At 48.7% G+C, this 17181-nt stretch overlaps 8 protein-coding genes and 1 non-coding gene across 9 annotated transcripts; 4 read left to right on the plus strand and 5 right to left on the minus strand.

Moving 5' to 3' along the window:
- Positions 1-79: 79 nt before the first annotated feature.
- ASPBRDRAFT_656445 (uncharacterized protein) lies at positions 80-1398 on the minus strand (the record flags this gene model as incomplete). The annotated part of the gene is made up of 5 exons (XM_067628569.1): positions 80-369; positions 432-623; positions 676-772; positions 923-1162; positions 1226-1398. The coding sequence occupies 5 exons, from the start codon at positions 1396-1398 to the stop codon at positions 172-174; spliced, it is 900 nt and encodes a 299-aa protein (XP_067485407.1). The 3' UTR covers positions 80-171.
- A 970-nt stretch (positions 1399-2368) lies between these two features.
- On the minus strand, positions 2369-3184 carry ASPBRDRAFT_25762 (uncharacterized protein; the record flags this gene model as incomplete). Its single annotated transcript, XM_067622207.1, has 1 exon — positions 2369-3184. One exon carries the CDS (start codon positions 3182-3184, stop codon positions 2369-2371), a length of 816 nt encoding a protein of 271 aa, XP_067485408.1.
- A 1155-nt stretch (positions 3185-4339) lies between these two features.
- On the plus strand, positions 4340-5062 carry ASPBRDRAFT_113811 (YukJ family protein; the record flags this gene model as incomplete). The annotated part of the gene is made up of 1 exon (XM_067616770.1): positions 4340-5062. The coding sequence occupies one exon, from the start codon at positions 4340-4342 to the stop codon at positions 5060-5062; it is 723 nt and encodes a 240-aa protein (XP_067485409.1).
- A 485-nt stretch (positions 5063-5547) lies between these two features.
- Positions 5548-5620, minus strand: ASPBRDRAFT_t14. The gene has a single exon. It is a non-coding gene; the product is annotated as a tRNA-Lys (tRNA).
- Positions 5621-6348: 728 nt separating this feature from the next.
- ASPBRDRAFT_167677 (cytochrome P450) lies at positions 6349-8282 on the plus strand (the record flags this gene model as incomplete). Its single annotated transcript, XM_067619626.1, has 5 exons — positions 6349-6654; positions 6683-6922; positions 6969-7040; positions 7102-7701; positions 7858-8282. Exons 1-5 carry the CDS (start codon positions 6420-6422, stop codon positions 8280-8282), a joined length of 1572 nt encoding a protein of 523 aa, XP_067485410.1. The 5' UTR covers positions 6349-6419.
- A 735-nt stretch (positions 8283-9017) lies between these two features.
- ASPBRDRAFT_50940 (uncharacterized protein) lies at positions 9018-10876 on the plus strand (the record flags this gene model as incomplete). The annotated part of the gene is made up of 5 exons (XM_067626642.1): positions 9018-9193; positions 9265-9955; positions 10023-10182; positions 10236-10546; positions 10610-10876. The coding sequence occupies 5 exons, from the start codon at positions 9018-9020 to the stop codon at positions 10874-10876; spliced, it is 1605 nt and encodes a 534-aa protein (XP_067485411.1).
- An 812-nt stretch (positions 10877-11688) lies between these two features.
- On the minus strand, positions 11689-13264 carry ASPBRDRAFT_37371 (uncharacterized protein). Its single transcript, XM_067623713.1, has 3 exons — positions 12525-13264; positions 12194-12422; positions 11689-12121 (listed from the first exon to the last, which is right to left on the minus strand). Exons 1-3 carry the CDS (start codon positions 12908-12910, stop codon positions 11930-11932), a joined length of 807 nt encoding a protein of 268 aa, XP_067485412.1. The 5' UTR covers positions 12911-13264; the 3' UTR covers positions 11689-11929.
- A 357-nt stretch (positions 13265-13621) lies between these two features.
- ASPBRDRAFT_112454 (transcription factor domain-containing protein) lies at positions 13622-15730 on the plus strand (the record flags this gene model as incomplete). The annotated part of the gene is made up of 3 exons (XM_067616654.1): positions 13622-13676; positions 13736-14567; positions 14629-15730. The coding sequence occupies 3 exons, from the start codon at positions 13622-13624 to the stop codon at positions 15728-15730; spliced, it is 1989 nt and encodes a 662-aa protein (XP_067485413.1).
- A 92-nt stretch (positions 15731-15822) lies between these two features.
- On the minus strand, positions 15823-16600 carry ASPBRDRAFT_656467 (uncharacterized protein; the record flags this gene model as incomplete). The annotated part of the gene is made up of 1 exon (XM_067628570.1): positions 15823-16600. The coding sequence occupies one exon, from the start codon at positions 16598-16600 to the stop codon at positions 15914-15916; it is 687 nt and encodes a 228-aa protein (XP_067485414.1). The 3' UTR covers positions 15823-15913.
- Between the last annotated feature and the right edge of the window lie 581 nt (positions 16601-17181).

Below are 17181 nucleotides of genomic sequence, written 5' to 3' on the forward strand. Positions count from 1 at the left end.
AGTTATGTTGCAAATAGCTCACTATGTTCAAGGATCCGACGCAAGGTAGCCAGCGCTTGCAGCAGTAAATCGCCCCTATTGCTTACATTTTGGATGACATTCTCTGAGTTGACTAGTGGATGGAGTAAGTCTCAGCATGATATAAGAGCTTGCCAGAAATTCGTTCTGGAATCATCTCCTTTCTTCCTCAGAATGCTGGTCTTCGTGACTATGCCACTCTATACGTCGTATTCTCGGAGAGCCATCTGCGTCTTCTGAAGCTTGCGGGGGAACAAGAAAATCATTTGCAGCTTGAATCCGAAGTTGACGTTGTGGCTCTGCAACGTCGGGAAGCCTGAGTGGTATAGGCAATTGTTTTGCTTCGAAGTACTGCGAAACGTTTTATGTTAATGCCAGATAGCAGCAAGGAGAGCATAATCTACCAATCTCACCATTTGTGTCTCACTTAGTACGTCTTTGAGCTTGGCAGTATCACCAGTAGGCAATTCACGTTCCACCTGGGACTCCGGTATAGTGATGTCAAACATACCCTCGTCAGGCGGCCTGAGCTTTTTATGTCTGCGATTGTGGAATAGATATCGACCAACAGCCCTGATTCCCGTGCGCTTTTCTCGCACCTTGGTCTGCGTGAAATGAATTAGTACATCCAAAGTATCAGTAGATATATACACTTACCACAATACCAAATCGGAACGGCTGCTTGATGAATTCACGTGGGTCCATCCCTTCAGGTTGGTTTCGCGTGACCGTTACACACCACTGAGCGCTGTTGCTAAAGTCTGTAGATAGAGTTGAGGTTTCATCAGGGATATTAGCAGTCCACGTCCATATGAATTTCTGCTCAGACTCTGAAATATTCTCGTCAGTATTATTCATCGGTCAGATGATGTGAAACTTTCCTTGAGATGCGTCGACTTTCCACCTATCCACCGGCCTCTCTACTAAAATTGACTTGTCCCAAGATAATTTCAGGCTGATATCGCCGGAAGGATTCGCATTCCCTTTCAGATCGCCCGTAACCTGAGTACTGGTCTTTCTCTCAGTGCTTACTGCGAAGGCCCTACAATCATGGCTGTATTCTGGAAGTTTTTCTGCAAAGTATCTAGGATCGTCCACGTAAGAAAGCGTTATTTCCTTGAGGTATCGTGGGTATGTATCTGCTCTATTTCGTATGTTAATTCAGCGGCAGCAAATAGAGAAGGTTTTGGACATGTGTTTGCATTACCCTCTGCTTCTCTGTCGGGCAGAAACGTGCAATTGGAAGGTGGTGGAAACCTTTAACGTATTATTGGTCCTTTCAATAGTGATAATTGGCCTCCAGGCAGTGACCGTAGTGTAGTACATGTGGAGTGCGGAATGTTTTGTGATATTGATGCACTGAATGGGCTCTGTTGCCATGTCCAGTAATCGTCGAAGGGAAATATCTAGAACAGATATCTTCGCGCAGTGATAACATACGTATCGACTAAGCTGAATGGTTTGACAGAAAACATGTTGAGTCTGGTCAGCAGAATTATTTACGAAATTTATACGGCGGTGGGTAGAAGCAAGGATGCTTACATCCCTAAGCTTAGCAAGATTACGAGTCAAATGGGGTCGGATAAAGTACCATGGTTTCCATGCAACATCTGGGCAAACTAAGAAACTCTAATCTCAAGGATCGCAACTCTCTGGCCTCGTATCTATAAACCTAACACATCCCCAGACCATCCCGAACTCAAAATAGTCTGATGGTCCAGACTTTCACTGATGGTGTGGAAACCTCAGCCCGACTTGCAATCTATCTACGTTTGCTATCTGAAAGTGGAGCCTACTGGACCGCTTCTCATGAAAATTGGCCCACGGTGGGTAGATGGCACGAACGGGCGGGTTCACTAGATTCAGTTTACTCTAGCAGCAATAGATAGTTGGGTATGCGAATGTAATTGGATGAAAATGGAATAAATTCTCTACCTGTAAAGCAAAGACAATTGACAACACCACACACTTCTATCAGTCCGAAGGACGTGATGGAACATTAGTTACCAAGTAGGCTAAAGCAGAAAATGAATATATTCCATGATTATGACTATTCACAACAATGAAGAAACTGTAGTCCACAGTGATGCTGTTCGCTGTACAACAGTAGATACTCAGCTCGCAAGTAGTTCGCGGCTGACGAAGTCCAAGTCGTTAAACGAAGCAAAACCAGAAAAGAGTAGGTTGCTAGTGGGAAGTGCAAAGCGTCAACATACCCACAAGCAACTGAAAATGATTTGAGCATTGCACATATGCCAGTTATTGTACATCGAGATAACCCATTCATCACTGAAGCCCTCGCATAGCCTCAGTGAATGAGGGTTATACAATCTCCTGATCCGATGCCAGCTCAAAAACCGTAAACCTCCAATATGGCCTCCGTCTTTGATACATCCTCGTCTACCAACCAGCCTTTGCTCTTCAGCTCATCTATCAGCTTTCTCTGCTTAGACGAGGCCGAGGCACGATTATTCGTCTTGAAAGAAACCTCAACGATATAATCAGTTTTGGAACCCGAGGAATTCACAAAAGGCCAAACCTCAAGATCCAGCTGCTTACCCTCCCACGACCCGGAGTAGCGATCGACAACTGTCGGGCCATAGACAATTGACCGCTCTAACGCGTGAGTACCCCAGCCTTTGATGATCCAATTTTTGAACATGTCTGGAGCTTCGGTGCTTGCTAGATTCCGCAAGTTATCTGGTGGAGGGAACTCCAGATCGTCTGCAACAAAGCCGTCTGACTTCTTCTTGCTGGTCATGGATAGTGTCTGTTTCTCATAACCCCACTCCACTTGGGCCTTGAACTCCCTACCGTCCCCAATTAGCTCATTGTTGAAACCATGTGTGCTGGCGTGGGTAAGAGCATAATCAATATTTCCATTTTGGATGCCGTAGCGTCGTTTGTACGTCAGTTCAAGTGTGTCTTCGCCATGAACCCTGCGGGCGCGGACGCTCCAGTCGGCTCTGCTGAGTTCCTTGGTCGGAGTGTCGAGGAAGCCGACGTTGATCTGGATGGGGATTGGCTGTAAGTTCAGGGTAGATAGGACGTCCGCCTTTAGTTCGATGCTTGGCGTGAGGACTTCCGCTGGCTCCAGACCGAGCCGTACTTCATAGTCAGGCACCTTGTTTTCCTGTAGTTTTCCTGACTGGCGGAAGATGTTCATTGTGAAGCAGTATTGAGGGATTGTGTAGTTGAAGTGAACCGGTAGTGCATGGAAGCAGGGTGCAGGAGTGTTGGCGAAAACAAAGGCGAATGCGACGACGGGGTCTATATATGCAGCCGAAGCATGGTGAATGACTGGTCTAAAGCAGAATAGTGAATGCCTGTGCTAGAGGCTACAGTCACCGATTCATTGGGCATGAAGCTGTGCATGCTTTGGGCTCACTGGTTAGTATTTCACTTTCTTCCAGGAAGACTGTCATTATCAAATGAATATGCCATAGATAGTAGGCAGAAGCGATGCACTAGCCCTGGATATATCCTAGTCATAAACGGTCGAAAAGATGGTGCTCCCGCACAAACGTCAGGAAAGCTTTTCCCACTTTGTACTATGACGCGATCGGGGTTACACAGATAAGTAAGTGTTCTGACCTTCATGGTGGCATGTTCCTACGAGATTTCTCAGTGTTAGAACCCGCTCCTAGTGCGCTTTAGGAATGAATCCTCCAGTGGTGCACTTATGCTAACAACTTAGCCATCTGGTTATAAGACTAGAACTCTGAGTCAACAGACTCAGAATGCGCATCACCTATAAGCTTGCTAGGTGAATATCAGATCCTCACTGTCAGTTCTCTTTTGCAATCACATACTGGTCCCAAGGTAATACACTAGCATTGCTGCCCGCAGTGAGTATGCCAGATAATATTCATCGGTACTGTCACAATACTAGCTTGGTGGATCCTCTGCTAAACAGAGACTAGCGCCGTGAAGCTTAAATTAGCGGGTGGATCTGCACCCCGCTCACCCCGCCGGATCCGAGGTGCATTTTCCGCCAATTCGCACGGTCGGGATCTGCGTTGTCGCCAGGTCGGTCTCGACCAGTCCACACCACATATCTTTCTCTCTGTACGGGATGGAATACGAGAACCGAGAAGTATGCTTGGGCGGGGAGCTTGATTATACGACATACTTGAGATGTCATTTTCAGCAAGTGCCAATGGCAACAGGGTCCGTACCCGAAATCTATATCATCATGCTGAATCACACGAGCAATAGTCCTCTTATAAAGATCAAGCGACGCAGGAATGCAAAAGCAGCATCAAACTGTTGGCCCTGACTGAGACCAAATTAATTTTCTCTTTTCCAGTAGCAAAACATCATGCCTGTCCCCCACTACGGTGTCTGGGCTTGCCGCCCATTTGACTACTATGCCCAGGGCCGTAACCAGCCTACTCCCCACATTTACCTCTACTTCCGCGATGACTCGTCTGGTAGGCGAACGGCTGCAGTTAATGTCAAATCTAGAGGCGAGGATTCTCGTCTGGTATACTGGTTTGATAAGGACTTCACCCATCCCATCACCGACAAGCTCGAGACGCTGGAGCTGGGCTTTCACCTGATCCAGGATCCAGACAACACCAATGGGAATGGCAATCGCCAGCATAATCACCGCTACTATCGATATAGCCACTATACGCCGCGTGACCCCGATCTGGAAGGGCTCGACTTCTACCGAACAAGGGGCCTCGTGAACATTCTTGCCGGCGAGGTCCTGAAGCTTGACATCGACGGACCTGACCATGACATTTTGGATAAGTTGGAGCCTATCATCCAGGCGGCTATCGATGATCAAGCGACTGCCTATATTTTTGGCGCTTCGTTTGGATCCGGCATTCATAATATACATATGAACCAGGGCAGTCTGCCCCAATATGATAATGGGATTTACTCGGATGGTGCCTTGCTGTTCAGGTTCTCTGATGGGCACTGGGAGGCGGTTTTTCTGGCGTTCGCTTCGCAGAGGCTCCCTACTGGTGATGATGGGGAGGCGGAGAGTGGTAGTGAGAGCTTGTTGCAAATCATTCAGAGGGTGGGGAGGTAGTGAGGTCTGAGGTGAAATATATGCAGTAGCGTCGAAATCAATTGTTACGCCATATTGCAGTTTATTTAACATTAATGGTGTCGAATGAATGGCGGTACAGATTTCACTTCTAGCATCCTTTATTAGTACTGAGGTAAGGATAGACTTGGGTGATTGATGTAGTAAGTAGTATGGCTGTTGTTGTATTATCCTAGTAGTACTAGTAAGTGTGGTGTCAAAGCGACTACTAGTGGTAACGGGTAGTAGAATATATATACATTCACTACTGAGTACTTAGCCGAGTAACCGATAAGTCAGATTGAACGATAAAACATCATTTCTGGTTGAAAAGCTATCTTTAAGACCTTAATCGTGATCCTAAGCAGAATAAGATGAGTGCACAACACTGAGTCGACCAAAAGAAAAAAAACCAAAAATCAATGTGTGTTGTGTGTGGGTTCAAATTTCCCTTATCGGGCGGGCCAGAAAATCGCCAAAAAAAAGAAAGCCCAACGCGGGGCTCGAACCCGCAGCCTTGAGATTAAGAGTCTCACGCTCTACCGATTGAGCTAGCCGGGCTAGTTCGGTGAAAGGAGTTGTCTGGTAAAGCTACATATGCCTTGTCAATCGGGCGTGGAAGGCGAAAAAAGTAACATTTGGTGTCTGGGTTTTTGTGGTCTGGCGAAAAGTTGGCTCTGCCATGGGCCGGTCCATATCCCCCGATTCGACAAATACATATTGCTCTACTGTCAATTCAAGGGTCACCAGCGCCTTCGGGGAACAGAGTCGTGATCATTCCCCGATTTCAACTTCGTTCAGCTCTCCTGTAGATTGGGCATGTCCGCATCAGGATGACTCCGCCTGCATACGCCCATCAGGAACTGGTCTGAAAAGATCTTGCTTGTTTCCACTCCATCCGTGAATATACCCTGACTATGTAATTCTATTTGACGAGAGCAAGTACTTGGCAAATTCCAGCTGCGAGGTGGCGTGCCATGTGCCTCGCCTTTCATCGTTAGCCGCCTGTAGGTTTGATTCCACACCGTGCACATAGGCTGGGAGCATGCCACAAGAGACGCCGATAAATCGGACCGGCCTTGACAAATTTCCGCATGGCATCTCTTGTCCAATGGTACCAGACATAACTGGGAGTTGAGACATTGGCTGGATCTTCAACAGCCATAGAGACTACTCTCAGTAACGAACGTGATGCTAGTTAGACGTAGCCGGGATGTAAATGGCAAACATCGCCCTCTCTCTATTTGGGGGATGAACTGAGCGATCGCATGAACTGCAGGGGCTATAAGATGGACATGTAGCATGTAGTTATCTTTTCCTGTTCTACAAACCGATTCATTTGTTGCAAACCGCGCCCGCCATGGAGCTCAATGCCGACAACGTAGAGCACGTATCCTATCTCGGTACAGGAACTTGGCTCCTTCTGATTCCTGTCGCGTTCATCCTTCTCTTCCAATGGAGAGATGCGCCCACCACACACAACGGACTGCCCTTAATCAATGCAAAGGGACGATTCGAATTCATCGACTTGCTGGCCAAGAAGCGGTTCATCACAAACGCACAAGACTTGCTCAAGGCTGGTCTGAAGAAGGTACGTCATTCCCCATTTGCAGCGGCAAGTAGATAGACTGATTGAACACCTCAAGGCAAGCGCATTCAATATCATCACCGAAAATGGGATCATGATGGTCTTGGACCCCAAATACGCCGAGGAGATCCGCAATTCCAAAACACTGAGCCTCCGCAAGACTCTAATAGAGGACATGCATGTCAATGTTCCTGGGTTCGAGCAACAGATGCAGGCCCTGGAAGATGATGAGATCTTCCAGACTACTTTGAAAACGAAGTTGACCCGGAACCTGGGTAAGCTTCCTCTCGAGACCTGTGTAGGATCAACCACTGAGCATAGCAGAGGATTTGAACGAAGTTTTGTCTCAGGAGGCAACGGTCGCACTGCAAGAACACTGGACTGATAATCACGGTATAATGCGACCGCCCCTAACCCTCACTCGTAGTTCAACGATAAAGCTGACCTCTACCAGAATGGCATGAAATTCCCCTGAGCCGAACGATGCTCAAAATCATCGCCCAACTCAGTTCCCGAGTCTTCCTAGGAGACAAGATCTGCCATAATCCCAAGTGGCTCCGTATTTCTGTCGACTACTCGATCGATCTATTTCAAGCAACCTTCGAATTGCGCATCTATCCTCGCTTCCTCCGCCCGTTTGCGTCCAAATTCCAGCCATCTTGCCGAAGGCTCCGTGCCGACATACGAGAAGCTAAAAGCATCATTGAGCCGGTTATCGAGGAGCGCCGGAAGGCCAAAGCTAGAGCAAAGCAGGAAGGTCGAGACCCAGAACGATATGACGATACAATAGAGTGGTTGGAAGACGTTGCGAATGGAAGACAGTATAATCCTGTGTCTGCGCAGTTGTTGCTTTCGAGTGCGGCCGTGCATACTAGCTCCGATATGCTCACTCAGGTCTTGTACGATTTGAATGGACGGGAAGAGCTGATTGAGGCACTGCGAGACGAGATCAGATTGGTTTTCAAGAATGGCTGGGAAAGATCCTCGTTGGCCAAACTGAGATTGATGGATAGTGTGTTGAAGGAAAGTCAGCGCTTGAAGCCTATTAGTAGCGGTATGTCCCTTATTCTCTCTTTTCTACCCCTTTGGCTACCAAAGTGACTCCCTCCGCTCCCCGTTCGTTCTTGGTCCTTTGTTGATACTCTGAGGAAGGAGGGGAGAGGTACTCTCTGACAAGAATTGCCTTTCAGCTAACATACTCACTACCAAGTCTCTATGCGTCGCATGGCCGAAGCACCCGTCACTCTGTCGGATGGCACCATCATCCCGAAAGACTGCAAAATTATCGTTCCTTGCCTCCGACATTGGGACGAAAAATATTATCCTGACCCTGACACCTTCATCCCAGACCGTTTCCTTAAGCTCAGACAGGAACCTGGCTACGAACACACGGCAGCCTTTCAAAACTCGTCTCCCGATCACTTGGGCTTTGGGCTGGGGCGACACGCATGTCCGGGAAGATTCTTTGCGGCGAACGAGATCAAGTTAGCTCTGTGTCATATTTTGATGAAGTATGAGTTCAAAGTTGTTGGGAAAAGGCCCGAGACGATTGTGTTTGGGACAATGTTGGCGGCGGATCCGAATGGAGTGCTTGCAATTAGAAGGAGGGAGGGCGAGGAACATATCCGTCTGTGATCGGAGTGAGCCTCAGTATCTGAACAATCATCTTGACTTTCTGGGTATCGCGCATCTTGTCAATAGATACTTCTTTGCCTCCAAAGCTGTCCTTATTCTCGTCTTTCTACCCCTCATGAGCCCCATGCCCGAAGATCGCTTCCATGGCCAATCGCCGTAGATGGACTTCGCGCGTGATGGTAGACACTGCATCTTGCGACATGTCGTCGACCAATGTATTGTGCGCGATCGGACTATCACTATGATGGTGTGCTTTGTTTTGCCGTTAGTAATGGATATTCACTGACAACGACGAGTCTTAGAATTGTAGTAAGAAGGGCTCGTCAACCACTCCACTTTCGTAGGCATCAGGGCAGGGCCGTGTAGATGGAAGTGCTCTGACGAGCGCCTAGACTCAGTGAATGCGGCATTGGCAGTCACGGAATTATCAGCAGTAGGCACGTCAATGCTGTCTCCATCTTAGAAGTGGGCCTGGGATGCAAAGGGAGGACAGATGATTCTATGTAAGGTGGGTGTTTGGGCGGATTGATGCTCATAAGCCCGCGAAAAAGTGGTGGGGTGGTAGGAATAACGCCATCACGCTTGCAGGTGAACTCATCCACTAGTAGCCAGCCACCTTGGCAGCTTGAGAGAATTCAAACCGATTCCGCAAGGATGATACGATTTCATCAGTATATAACCCGTTTCGTCTCCAGCGAGAGTTCCTGGGTTGGATGATTTCGATTTACCATCGATATGGGCCGCGACACGATTTCCCAGGTGACAATCGAGACGGATACGTCTCAATCTCGCGATGAAAATCCCAAGGCCAGGGAGACTCTCACGGTCAACGAGAACCATGTACTTCAGGATCGTCAGATTGGAGTGCTGGGAGCCATCTCCCTGGTGGTTAACAAGATAGTTGGCGCCGGGTTGGTCCATCCATCCGTTCATTCCCTTGTTTAGTACCGTCTGTTTTTGAACTTCTGCTAATCGTCATTAGAATCTTCTCTACACCCTCGACAATCTTCAAACTCTCCGGTAGTGTGGGATTGTCGCTGATACTCTGGGTGGTGGCCGGCATCATCTCTGCCTGCGGTGCCCTGGTGATGCTGGAATTCGGCAGCGGGATGCCGCGATCGGGAGGCATCAAGGTGTATCTGGAACGATGCTTCTCCCCCAAGCAGATGCAGACATGCATCTACCTCTTCTTCTGCTTGTTTCTGCAAGTCTCCGCCAGCAACGCGATTACTGCGTCAGAGTATCTCTTGTCTGCGGCCGGGGTGGAGTCGACGACCTGGAAGGAACGCGGGCTGGCCATTGCGGCCGTGTCCTTCGCCGTGGGTGTTCATACTTGTGCTCCGAGGATTGGTCGGGGAATGCAGGATCTGTTGAGTATGGTCAAGCTCTTTACTCTGTTGTTCATCGTGTGTACGGGATTTGCGGCTCTGGCTGGCCATCGACGCATCCCCAACCCTCACAACTTCGATGTGAAGACATCGTTTGAAGGTACCTCCAAGAATGGATATGACATCGGTACGGCTCTCCTAGACGCGATCTTCTCATATCAAGGCTACGACAATGTGAATGCGGTCCTCTCCGAGGTCAAAAACCCGGAACAGACCCTGCGCATCGCCCTCCCCTGCGCCATGGGGTTCATCACGGTCTTGTATGTTCTTGCGAATGTAGCCTATGTGAGTCCTATCCATCGTCGAGTTATACCCTGAATATGGTGACTTATTCCTATCTCCCATTCTATAGTTCGCTGGTGTATCCAAGGAAGAATTCCGATCAGCCAAGGTCACGATCGCCGCCAGCTTATTCCGCAACGTATTCGGTGAGACTGCCGCGACGCGAGCCCTACCTGCTCTCGTAGCTTTGTCCGCGATCGGCCACTTGCTGGGAGTTGCGTTTGTCGTCCGTAAGTCGACTCTACTGTTCTTTTAGACATCGTTTGAACTAAGGATGATCCAGCGCGCTTGCTGCAAGAGCTCGCAAAAGACGGCATCACCCCGTTCCCGGACATCATGATGCAGAACCGACCGTTCAAGACCCCGATCGCAGCGCTATTCGTGCATCTGGGCGTCACGATTCTGTTCATCTGCGCTCCACCCGCAGGTGACGCTTTTTCATTCGTCGTTGGACTCTCCTCCTATCCGATGTGCGTGATGTTGACGGCCATAACAGTGGGACTGGTGAAGATGAGATTCACGCCGTCCGAGGGATGGTCGTCATCCTATACCGCGCCATGGCCGGTCATTGTCTTCTACTTGGCAGCCAATGTTGTGAGTTTACTCAAAACATCCCTGGTCCTATCTAACAACGTACTAACGCTATCGGGTTTGCAGTTCCTCTTGGTCATGCCGTTCGTTCCGCCCAATTCGAGCAAGTCGAGTATCCCTTACTGGCTGAGCCCCGTAGTGGCCCTAGGTATTCTCGGGCTTGGTGTGATATACTATCTCTTACGGTTCGTTCTGTTGCCATGGTTGTTTGGTTACAGCCTGCATCCAGTGACCAAAGACTTAACGGATGGATCGCGGGTCGTCCGCTATCGTATGCAGAGAAATAGTTCTCGCGAAGGGACTGTCGATACTTCTGACTCATATCGAGGTTAAAGGAGACAATAAAGTGGTTTGAGCTGTTTAAACTAGAATTCCAGTATCGATCTTCGTCTTGAACTTCCCCGAGGCACTAGAAGGCTGGTCCTAGATGATTGTGAAAAGCCCCAGGATGAACAAGCCGGGATGATTGAAAAGCGAAATCACCCCCTGCCTAGTATCACTATATAAACCATTGGATAAAAGGAGTAAGTACATACGACCACAGGGTGTGGAAAACAGGGCTTCCCGTCCGCTCAGCCGTACTTAAGCCACACGCCGGGAGGTTAGTAGTTGGGTGGGTGACCACCAGCGAATCCCTTCTGTTGTATGTTTTTGTCCTTTTTGCCTGTATCACTTATTCCAGTATATCCAGATCCGAGATAGAGAGCAACTATAAATAGACTGCCGAAGTCGTTCGTAGGCTTCCCGTCTTGTCGTTTCATTTTTTGGTTTGTATGCAGCCCAAACCGCTAGGGGGAAGCATTTATCCGATGTAAGTAGCTGGATTTCCGTGGTAACCCGGGAAACGAGGTCGATCTCGCCTCAAAACAGAACATTGCTATCTGTGAAATACGGGAAATTGTTAATCCAATGATGATGAACTAGCAAAGTGGACATGTGAGGTACAAGTTAAGCTGGTCTCGGTCTGGACCCGTTGAGCCGCCTAACATTAATGTTAAACGGGTAGTCAACTAGTTCATAGGGCAAAAGGGCGGTTCAGCGTTACTAGTACGTACGACCACTACCACTATTACTACTGAGTGATGCGGAGAATGTGCATTGGACGTCTTCCCAATTGTTACTTACACTTCGCGAGATCAGTCATTGTGGAAAGAGACTCCTGGATGATGATAGTACTCCGTACTAGTACTATATAAACTATTCACGAGATATTCGCAGCGTTGACCATTTCCCTGTACACCAGAAGGCACCCAGTAGACCATAATAAATCCTAGTTAAAATTAGTATCCGACCCATTTCCTCCAAAACGCCAATAGTTCCCGCTTGTCGTAAAGAAATACATCTCATCATAACCCATTACCCATCTGCCATATAGGAAAATCAGAACTAAAGCTTCCGAAGATGCCTCGTATCTCCAGTAGGCTCTCCAAGATACCATTGCCCAAATTTCTTAATCAAGGCCTCGTCCTTCTTGCGAAGATCAAAGAGCCGAGTTGTACGCATCACCAACGAGGTGCCATTGAAATATGCTTCAATGACTCGAGCATGTTGGGGTCCCATAAAAGAGAAGAGAAGAATCTATGCAGCCACACTTAGCTCTTGCCTCACAAACACGAGGATGACCACGAGTAAGATGGGGGCTGGAATTACCGGGGTAGTCATATGTCCAAAAAAGCGACGCCGTCTCATCTGAGTGTGAGCCAATCTGAGAGCAACCATGATTTCTCCTTGCAGAAGCTCGCCATCTTTTCCATCTGAATTGTTGTAGAGCATGGCTTTCATGTGCGGTGATGAACGATCCTTGACCTGATCGGCCCTCATGGTCCCAAATTCAGGGTACGCATCTCGCCATAGTCCTTGGAAAGGCTCATCGCTGGTGCTGTTGGTCACTGTCAATAGACGGACCCACACGACTGTAAAATAAGGAGGAAGTATGATTGGTGGAGAAAGGCCCAGATGGAGTTGGGGAGGTGGGGGTTACCTGACACCAGACCAGACTTTCCGGAGGATGAAATCTTTGCTGCAGATGGAGCTGGCGAAAACATAGTGAGAAACATAGTCGAGTACGGCGCGAGCACAATCGATGCGGAGTCTCAGTTCTGGGTCCCATGAATCGTAGTCACTATACCCCGATCTTTCCTCGTCATACTTATCATCGGGGTTGAGTAGTAGAGACGCATCGCATGGCTTAAAAAAGATTGGCCTGTCTTTGGAACGTTCGTCCAGCTCCATGGGCGAGATGCATATGTTGTATTGCGTCAGGAGGCTGTAATCAAGTTGATGTGCTTCAAGGCCCTCGATATCATTGCGGACTTGACGGAGCGCATGACGTACTTCTCTATGATGCAGAGTCTCGGGAGAAGACATGGCCAGTTTGAGGGAAGATAAAACAGCTAAGGTGTTCTTTATCCCACTTCGTATAATTAGAGCGATAACCCTTTTTATCCCTTGGTTGGGGGTCTCGGAAATGCGAGTGGAGGTTGTTTTTGCCGCCCGTAATGAGTTTTGGAGCCTGACCAATGAGGCAACTACGGTCGGCCATCACTGGTGATGAGACATCAAACCATCCCAGACTCGGCGCTTCTATGGGGCAAGTTCGTTAGCCGTAGAGGACAGCAGCCATTTCCTAGCATTCTGGTGATTGGGGCGTCGAGGGCCTGGAAGAGTCCGTGAGTGTAGAGCATCGTACGTCTAGACTTCTTGAATGTAAAAGCAATCATGCATTTGTTTGCCTGAATGGCATTTTTGCACGGGGAAGTAAGTGTTTAAGGGGGTCGGGGAGTATGGGGAACCCCATATGACCGATAGTCCGTACATCCGCAACTTAGCCGGCTATAAGGCTATAATCGGTGGTCCGTCTCATTCGGCGACCCATCGGCTGATATTCGTCCGCGGACGAAATTTCACGACGCTTTCTATTCCCGCTTTTCTTTCTACCTTCGTTTCTTTTCTTATTTTCTCTTTAATTTTATTCGATTATTATTTGATTCTTCTAATCTCTTCCCAAATAGACCTCCCCAGAACCCCAGCCCCATCATTTTAAGTAACCTGCAGGATAACGCAAACTTGACGGAAGTGATGCCTGAAAGCCAAGGCCGGCGAATTAGGAAGGGTACCAAGAGCTGTACTGAATGTAACTAACCACCATCAACCCCATCATAAGGGGACCGTCGTTATCTCTAACAGAAGCAGGCAGACGTCGAAAAGTCCGTTGCATCCAAAGCTTCGAAAATTCCCAAACATGCCGTAGGTGTGAAGAGCGAGGCACGGAGTGTATTGCACAAACCCATACATCAGGTTCAACTGCCACACGAAGATCGTCCTTGAAGCACCGATTCGCTCAACTCGAATCCAGAATCTCCAGCTTGACAGAGACTGTGCGTCAGATGCAACAGAAGCTCCATGATTCAGCAGCGCGGAGCCAGCCATTGCCTCTTGATCAAATTCGTGGAGACAGCTCCTCAGACGACGATTCATTCATATCAGAGGCGGCATCCATTGCGGAAAAACCATACCACTTACGCCTGCTTTTTCACAATGATTGCCTCCGTATGGAGGGAATACTAGTCTCGGAAGCTCTGGCTGCGTCGGAGACCGGAACAACAAGTACTACTGCTACACGCCTGCTTCGCATCGCCAGAAATACCCTGCAGAGATTGATTCCGCCAAAACGAGAGATTTCAGACCTCACCCGATCAGCCTCCGAATGGCTGACCATGCTTCATTCTTTTTTTCCGCTTCCAGGTGGGCCGAAATGTGGAGCGGACATCATTGCCGACTACGAGGAGATGCAAGATCCAAATGTGGACCCGATGAGACTGGCTTCCTGGTTGCTGACGGTTGCTCTCATGGCTGAGCAACTGCCACCAGAGCAGAAGAGCAGGAGTGCTCGCCCTGATGGATGTGATCGGAAACGGTGGCTGTCAAGTGCTATATCGGAAGCGGTAGAAAGAAATATACTGCCCCATGATACATTGACAGGCTCCATCCAAGGCCTTTCAGCTTTCATGTGGTTCATTAGGCTGTGAGTATAAGTTCTGATTTTGTCTTTGTTGTACTACCAACTGATTATTACTTTTGATAAGTGAAATGGGCCGAGGGAACGTCTACAAAGCATGGGTGAAATTGCGGCACGTTATCACGGTAGCAGAGCTCCTAGGGCTCCACAACATGACACGAGTCGCCCAATTTGGAGCGACTACTGAGGCCGCTGATCAGGCGTACGTTGGCAAGGCTCAGCTCTGGGATCTAATATGTGCCACAGACCGGTTATTAGGGATGGTTTTGAATCTCCCCCCAATTACTCGTCATCATCGACAGACACATACGAATGCTGTATCGATTGGCGGAATCGTTCAGCACCAGCTGTATCTCGGTCGCTTGACAGATATCTCCAAGAAGATTCCCGATCTGGATTACCTGAACATATCAGAACGGCCCAGGACCGAGGAATACACATTTGCGTTGGAGCTTTTCAGAGAGCTCCAGGTTCTCGCCTCCCAGACTCCTCCGGCCTGGTGGTCAGGAGAGTTACATGGTGCCAAATCAGTGGACCCGAGCCACCTAGTGCAGTTCCTGCATCATTATATTGCCATGAGGATTCATCTGCCTCTAACGTTGCGACAAGGCCCGGGCGAGGAAAGCCTCTCCAATTGCTTGTCCTGCGTCGACGCATGTACGTCAATAATCAAATTATATCAGCTTTTGAGTCCGAAGCTCCCTCCAGGGCTTTTCCTTTGCGAGATGCTGGACCTACAGGTATTTGCTGCGGCCGTCGCCCTTCTTCTCGTATCTCATATGTCCCGCGCCCGTTTCCTTGGCGCAGGGGTCGATAGAACCAAGATCAACCACGACGTGGGACATGTTATCCGGCTTCTACGGGAAAAGTCCCGTAGGCGCCCTGGCTCTGGGATTGCTCAGAATGGCTTTACCGCTCTTTCCTCGCTGAACGGTCTGCTTTCGGAGGCAGAGAACGGCCTGGATCTACGCCAGATAGCATTCCAGATTCCGCTACTCGGTAAAGTGTACGTCCGATGCAACCAGAATCTCCCTGAAGCTGACAGTGATTGGTCTTCTTCACTACTGTCAACCCTCGGTCTTTGTGGCATAGGCGAGGAGATGCCCTTTCCAGATTTTGATTTCAACCTGCCGAAATTGCCATCTTTCGATGCGGGGGATTTGCGATAGATTGAGCTGCAGTAGAACGCATCTTATGTATAGTGGGAGATAAGTGCATGCGGTAATAGAACAATCTAAACCAAGTGGTATCACTTCTTATATACAACAATTGGAATTACCATCATGATATGAATGAATTCAGAAGAGGTTCTCAAGGACCCATCCACAAAACCACGATAACTATACAAGCGTTCATGCCGACCAAGTCTCATAGGCCTGCTTCAACCAGTTGGTGAACTCAACAAGTAAGTGTTGGCGATGACACTCCACAACGTCCTCTCCAGCTGCCACCGGGAAATAAATCGCCAGGTCGATATCAAAACCCTGACCGTCCTCGTGATCTTTAAACTGGTGATACAGCTCCATCAGTGGAGTGCCATCATCCAGATATCCTCGCGCAGTCATTTTGAAGGGAAAGGCCGGGTTGTCTTGGACGAAATCCGAAGCCGGCAAATCAAAAGCAAGCGTAAACAAAGTTGGCCTCTCTCCCAGAGTTTCTAACACGTCCATTGCCTTTGGCTGTTGCAAGGCAGGGCGAACGACCCAGTGTTCGGGATGGGCAGCCAGCTTCTCCGGCTCGGGACGCATGCCACCTTCCCCAGGAAGGAACCATTGGATGAAATGCTTCGAATCAAGGCCTCGTGCTGAGAGCTGAATTCGCGCTGGCGTCCATTCCCCGTGAGAGTTGGCATACACCTCTTTCCACCATTCGCGGCTGGCAGCGGTCTCATCGGATAAAAGCTCGAGGAGGCCGTCCTGCCCCAGGAGGCGCCGGACCAGCATCATGGTTCGACGTGCAAAGCTGGCTTCGAGATCTTTGGTTTCACGCTTGCTGCATGGTCCTTTGAGGACATCAATGTTGAAGGGGGCTGAGGACATATTGTCGATGGGAAAGGAACTGAAAACACAGGATATTTGCTAAAGAACTCGGCGTCGGCACGTTTTATGCAGAATTGCTTGATCTACTTGTTAGGGGAGCCTTCCCTCTTTAAATAGTGCAAAGAGGGCCGAATCAACGGTTTCCGTGGACGAGAGCTCTTCACGGCTCGCTCCGGCACGGTCATGATTTGGTCCGCGGACGAAAAAAGCTGTTTGTACCATGCACGCCCCCAACGTTCGTATGTAGACTGTCTCTGGGTCCAAGTTGGGCCAGGTTTCCATAGGGGTTCTTCGTCATCTTGTTAAACCCTTGATACTCACAGGGTCTAGCCTTGGAGCTGTCATTGTACTTCTTATCTACAAGTTTGGACGCTCCCTGTCGACCGACCCCCAAAAAACGACTTGCGCAGGAATTAAAATTTTGAAATCACGCAATAACGCAATACCCTAGAGGTACTAGAACTTAATAAGCTTCTTATCACTCTCGTCGCTACTAATTGATACTAATTTTATTGGTATTTTTTGGTTATAGTTTTGAGGACAACTAAATAGCTTATTTTAACCATTTTTTTTTTTTTTTT

Source organism: Aspergillus brasiliensis (genome assembly GCF_001889945.1).
Source record: "Aspergillus brasiliensis CBS 101740 unplaced genomic scaffold ASPBRscaffold_1, whole genome shotgun sequence".
NCBI lineage: Eukaryota > Fungi > Ascomycota > Eurotiomycetes > Eurotiales > Aspergillaceae > Aspergillus > Aspergillus brasiliensis.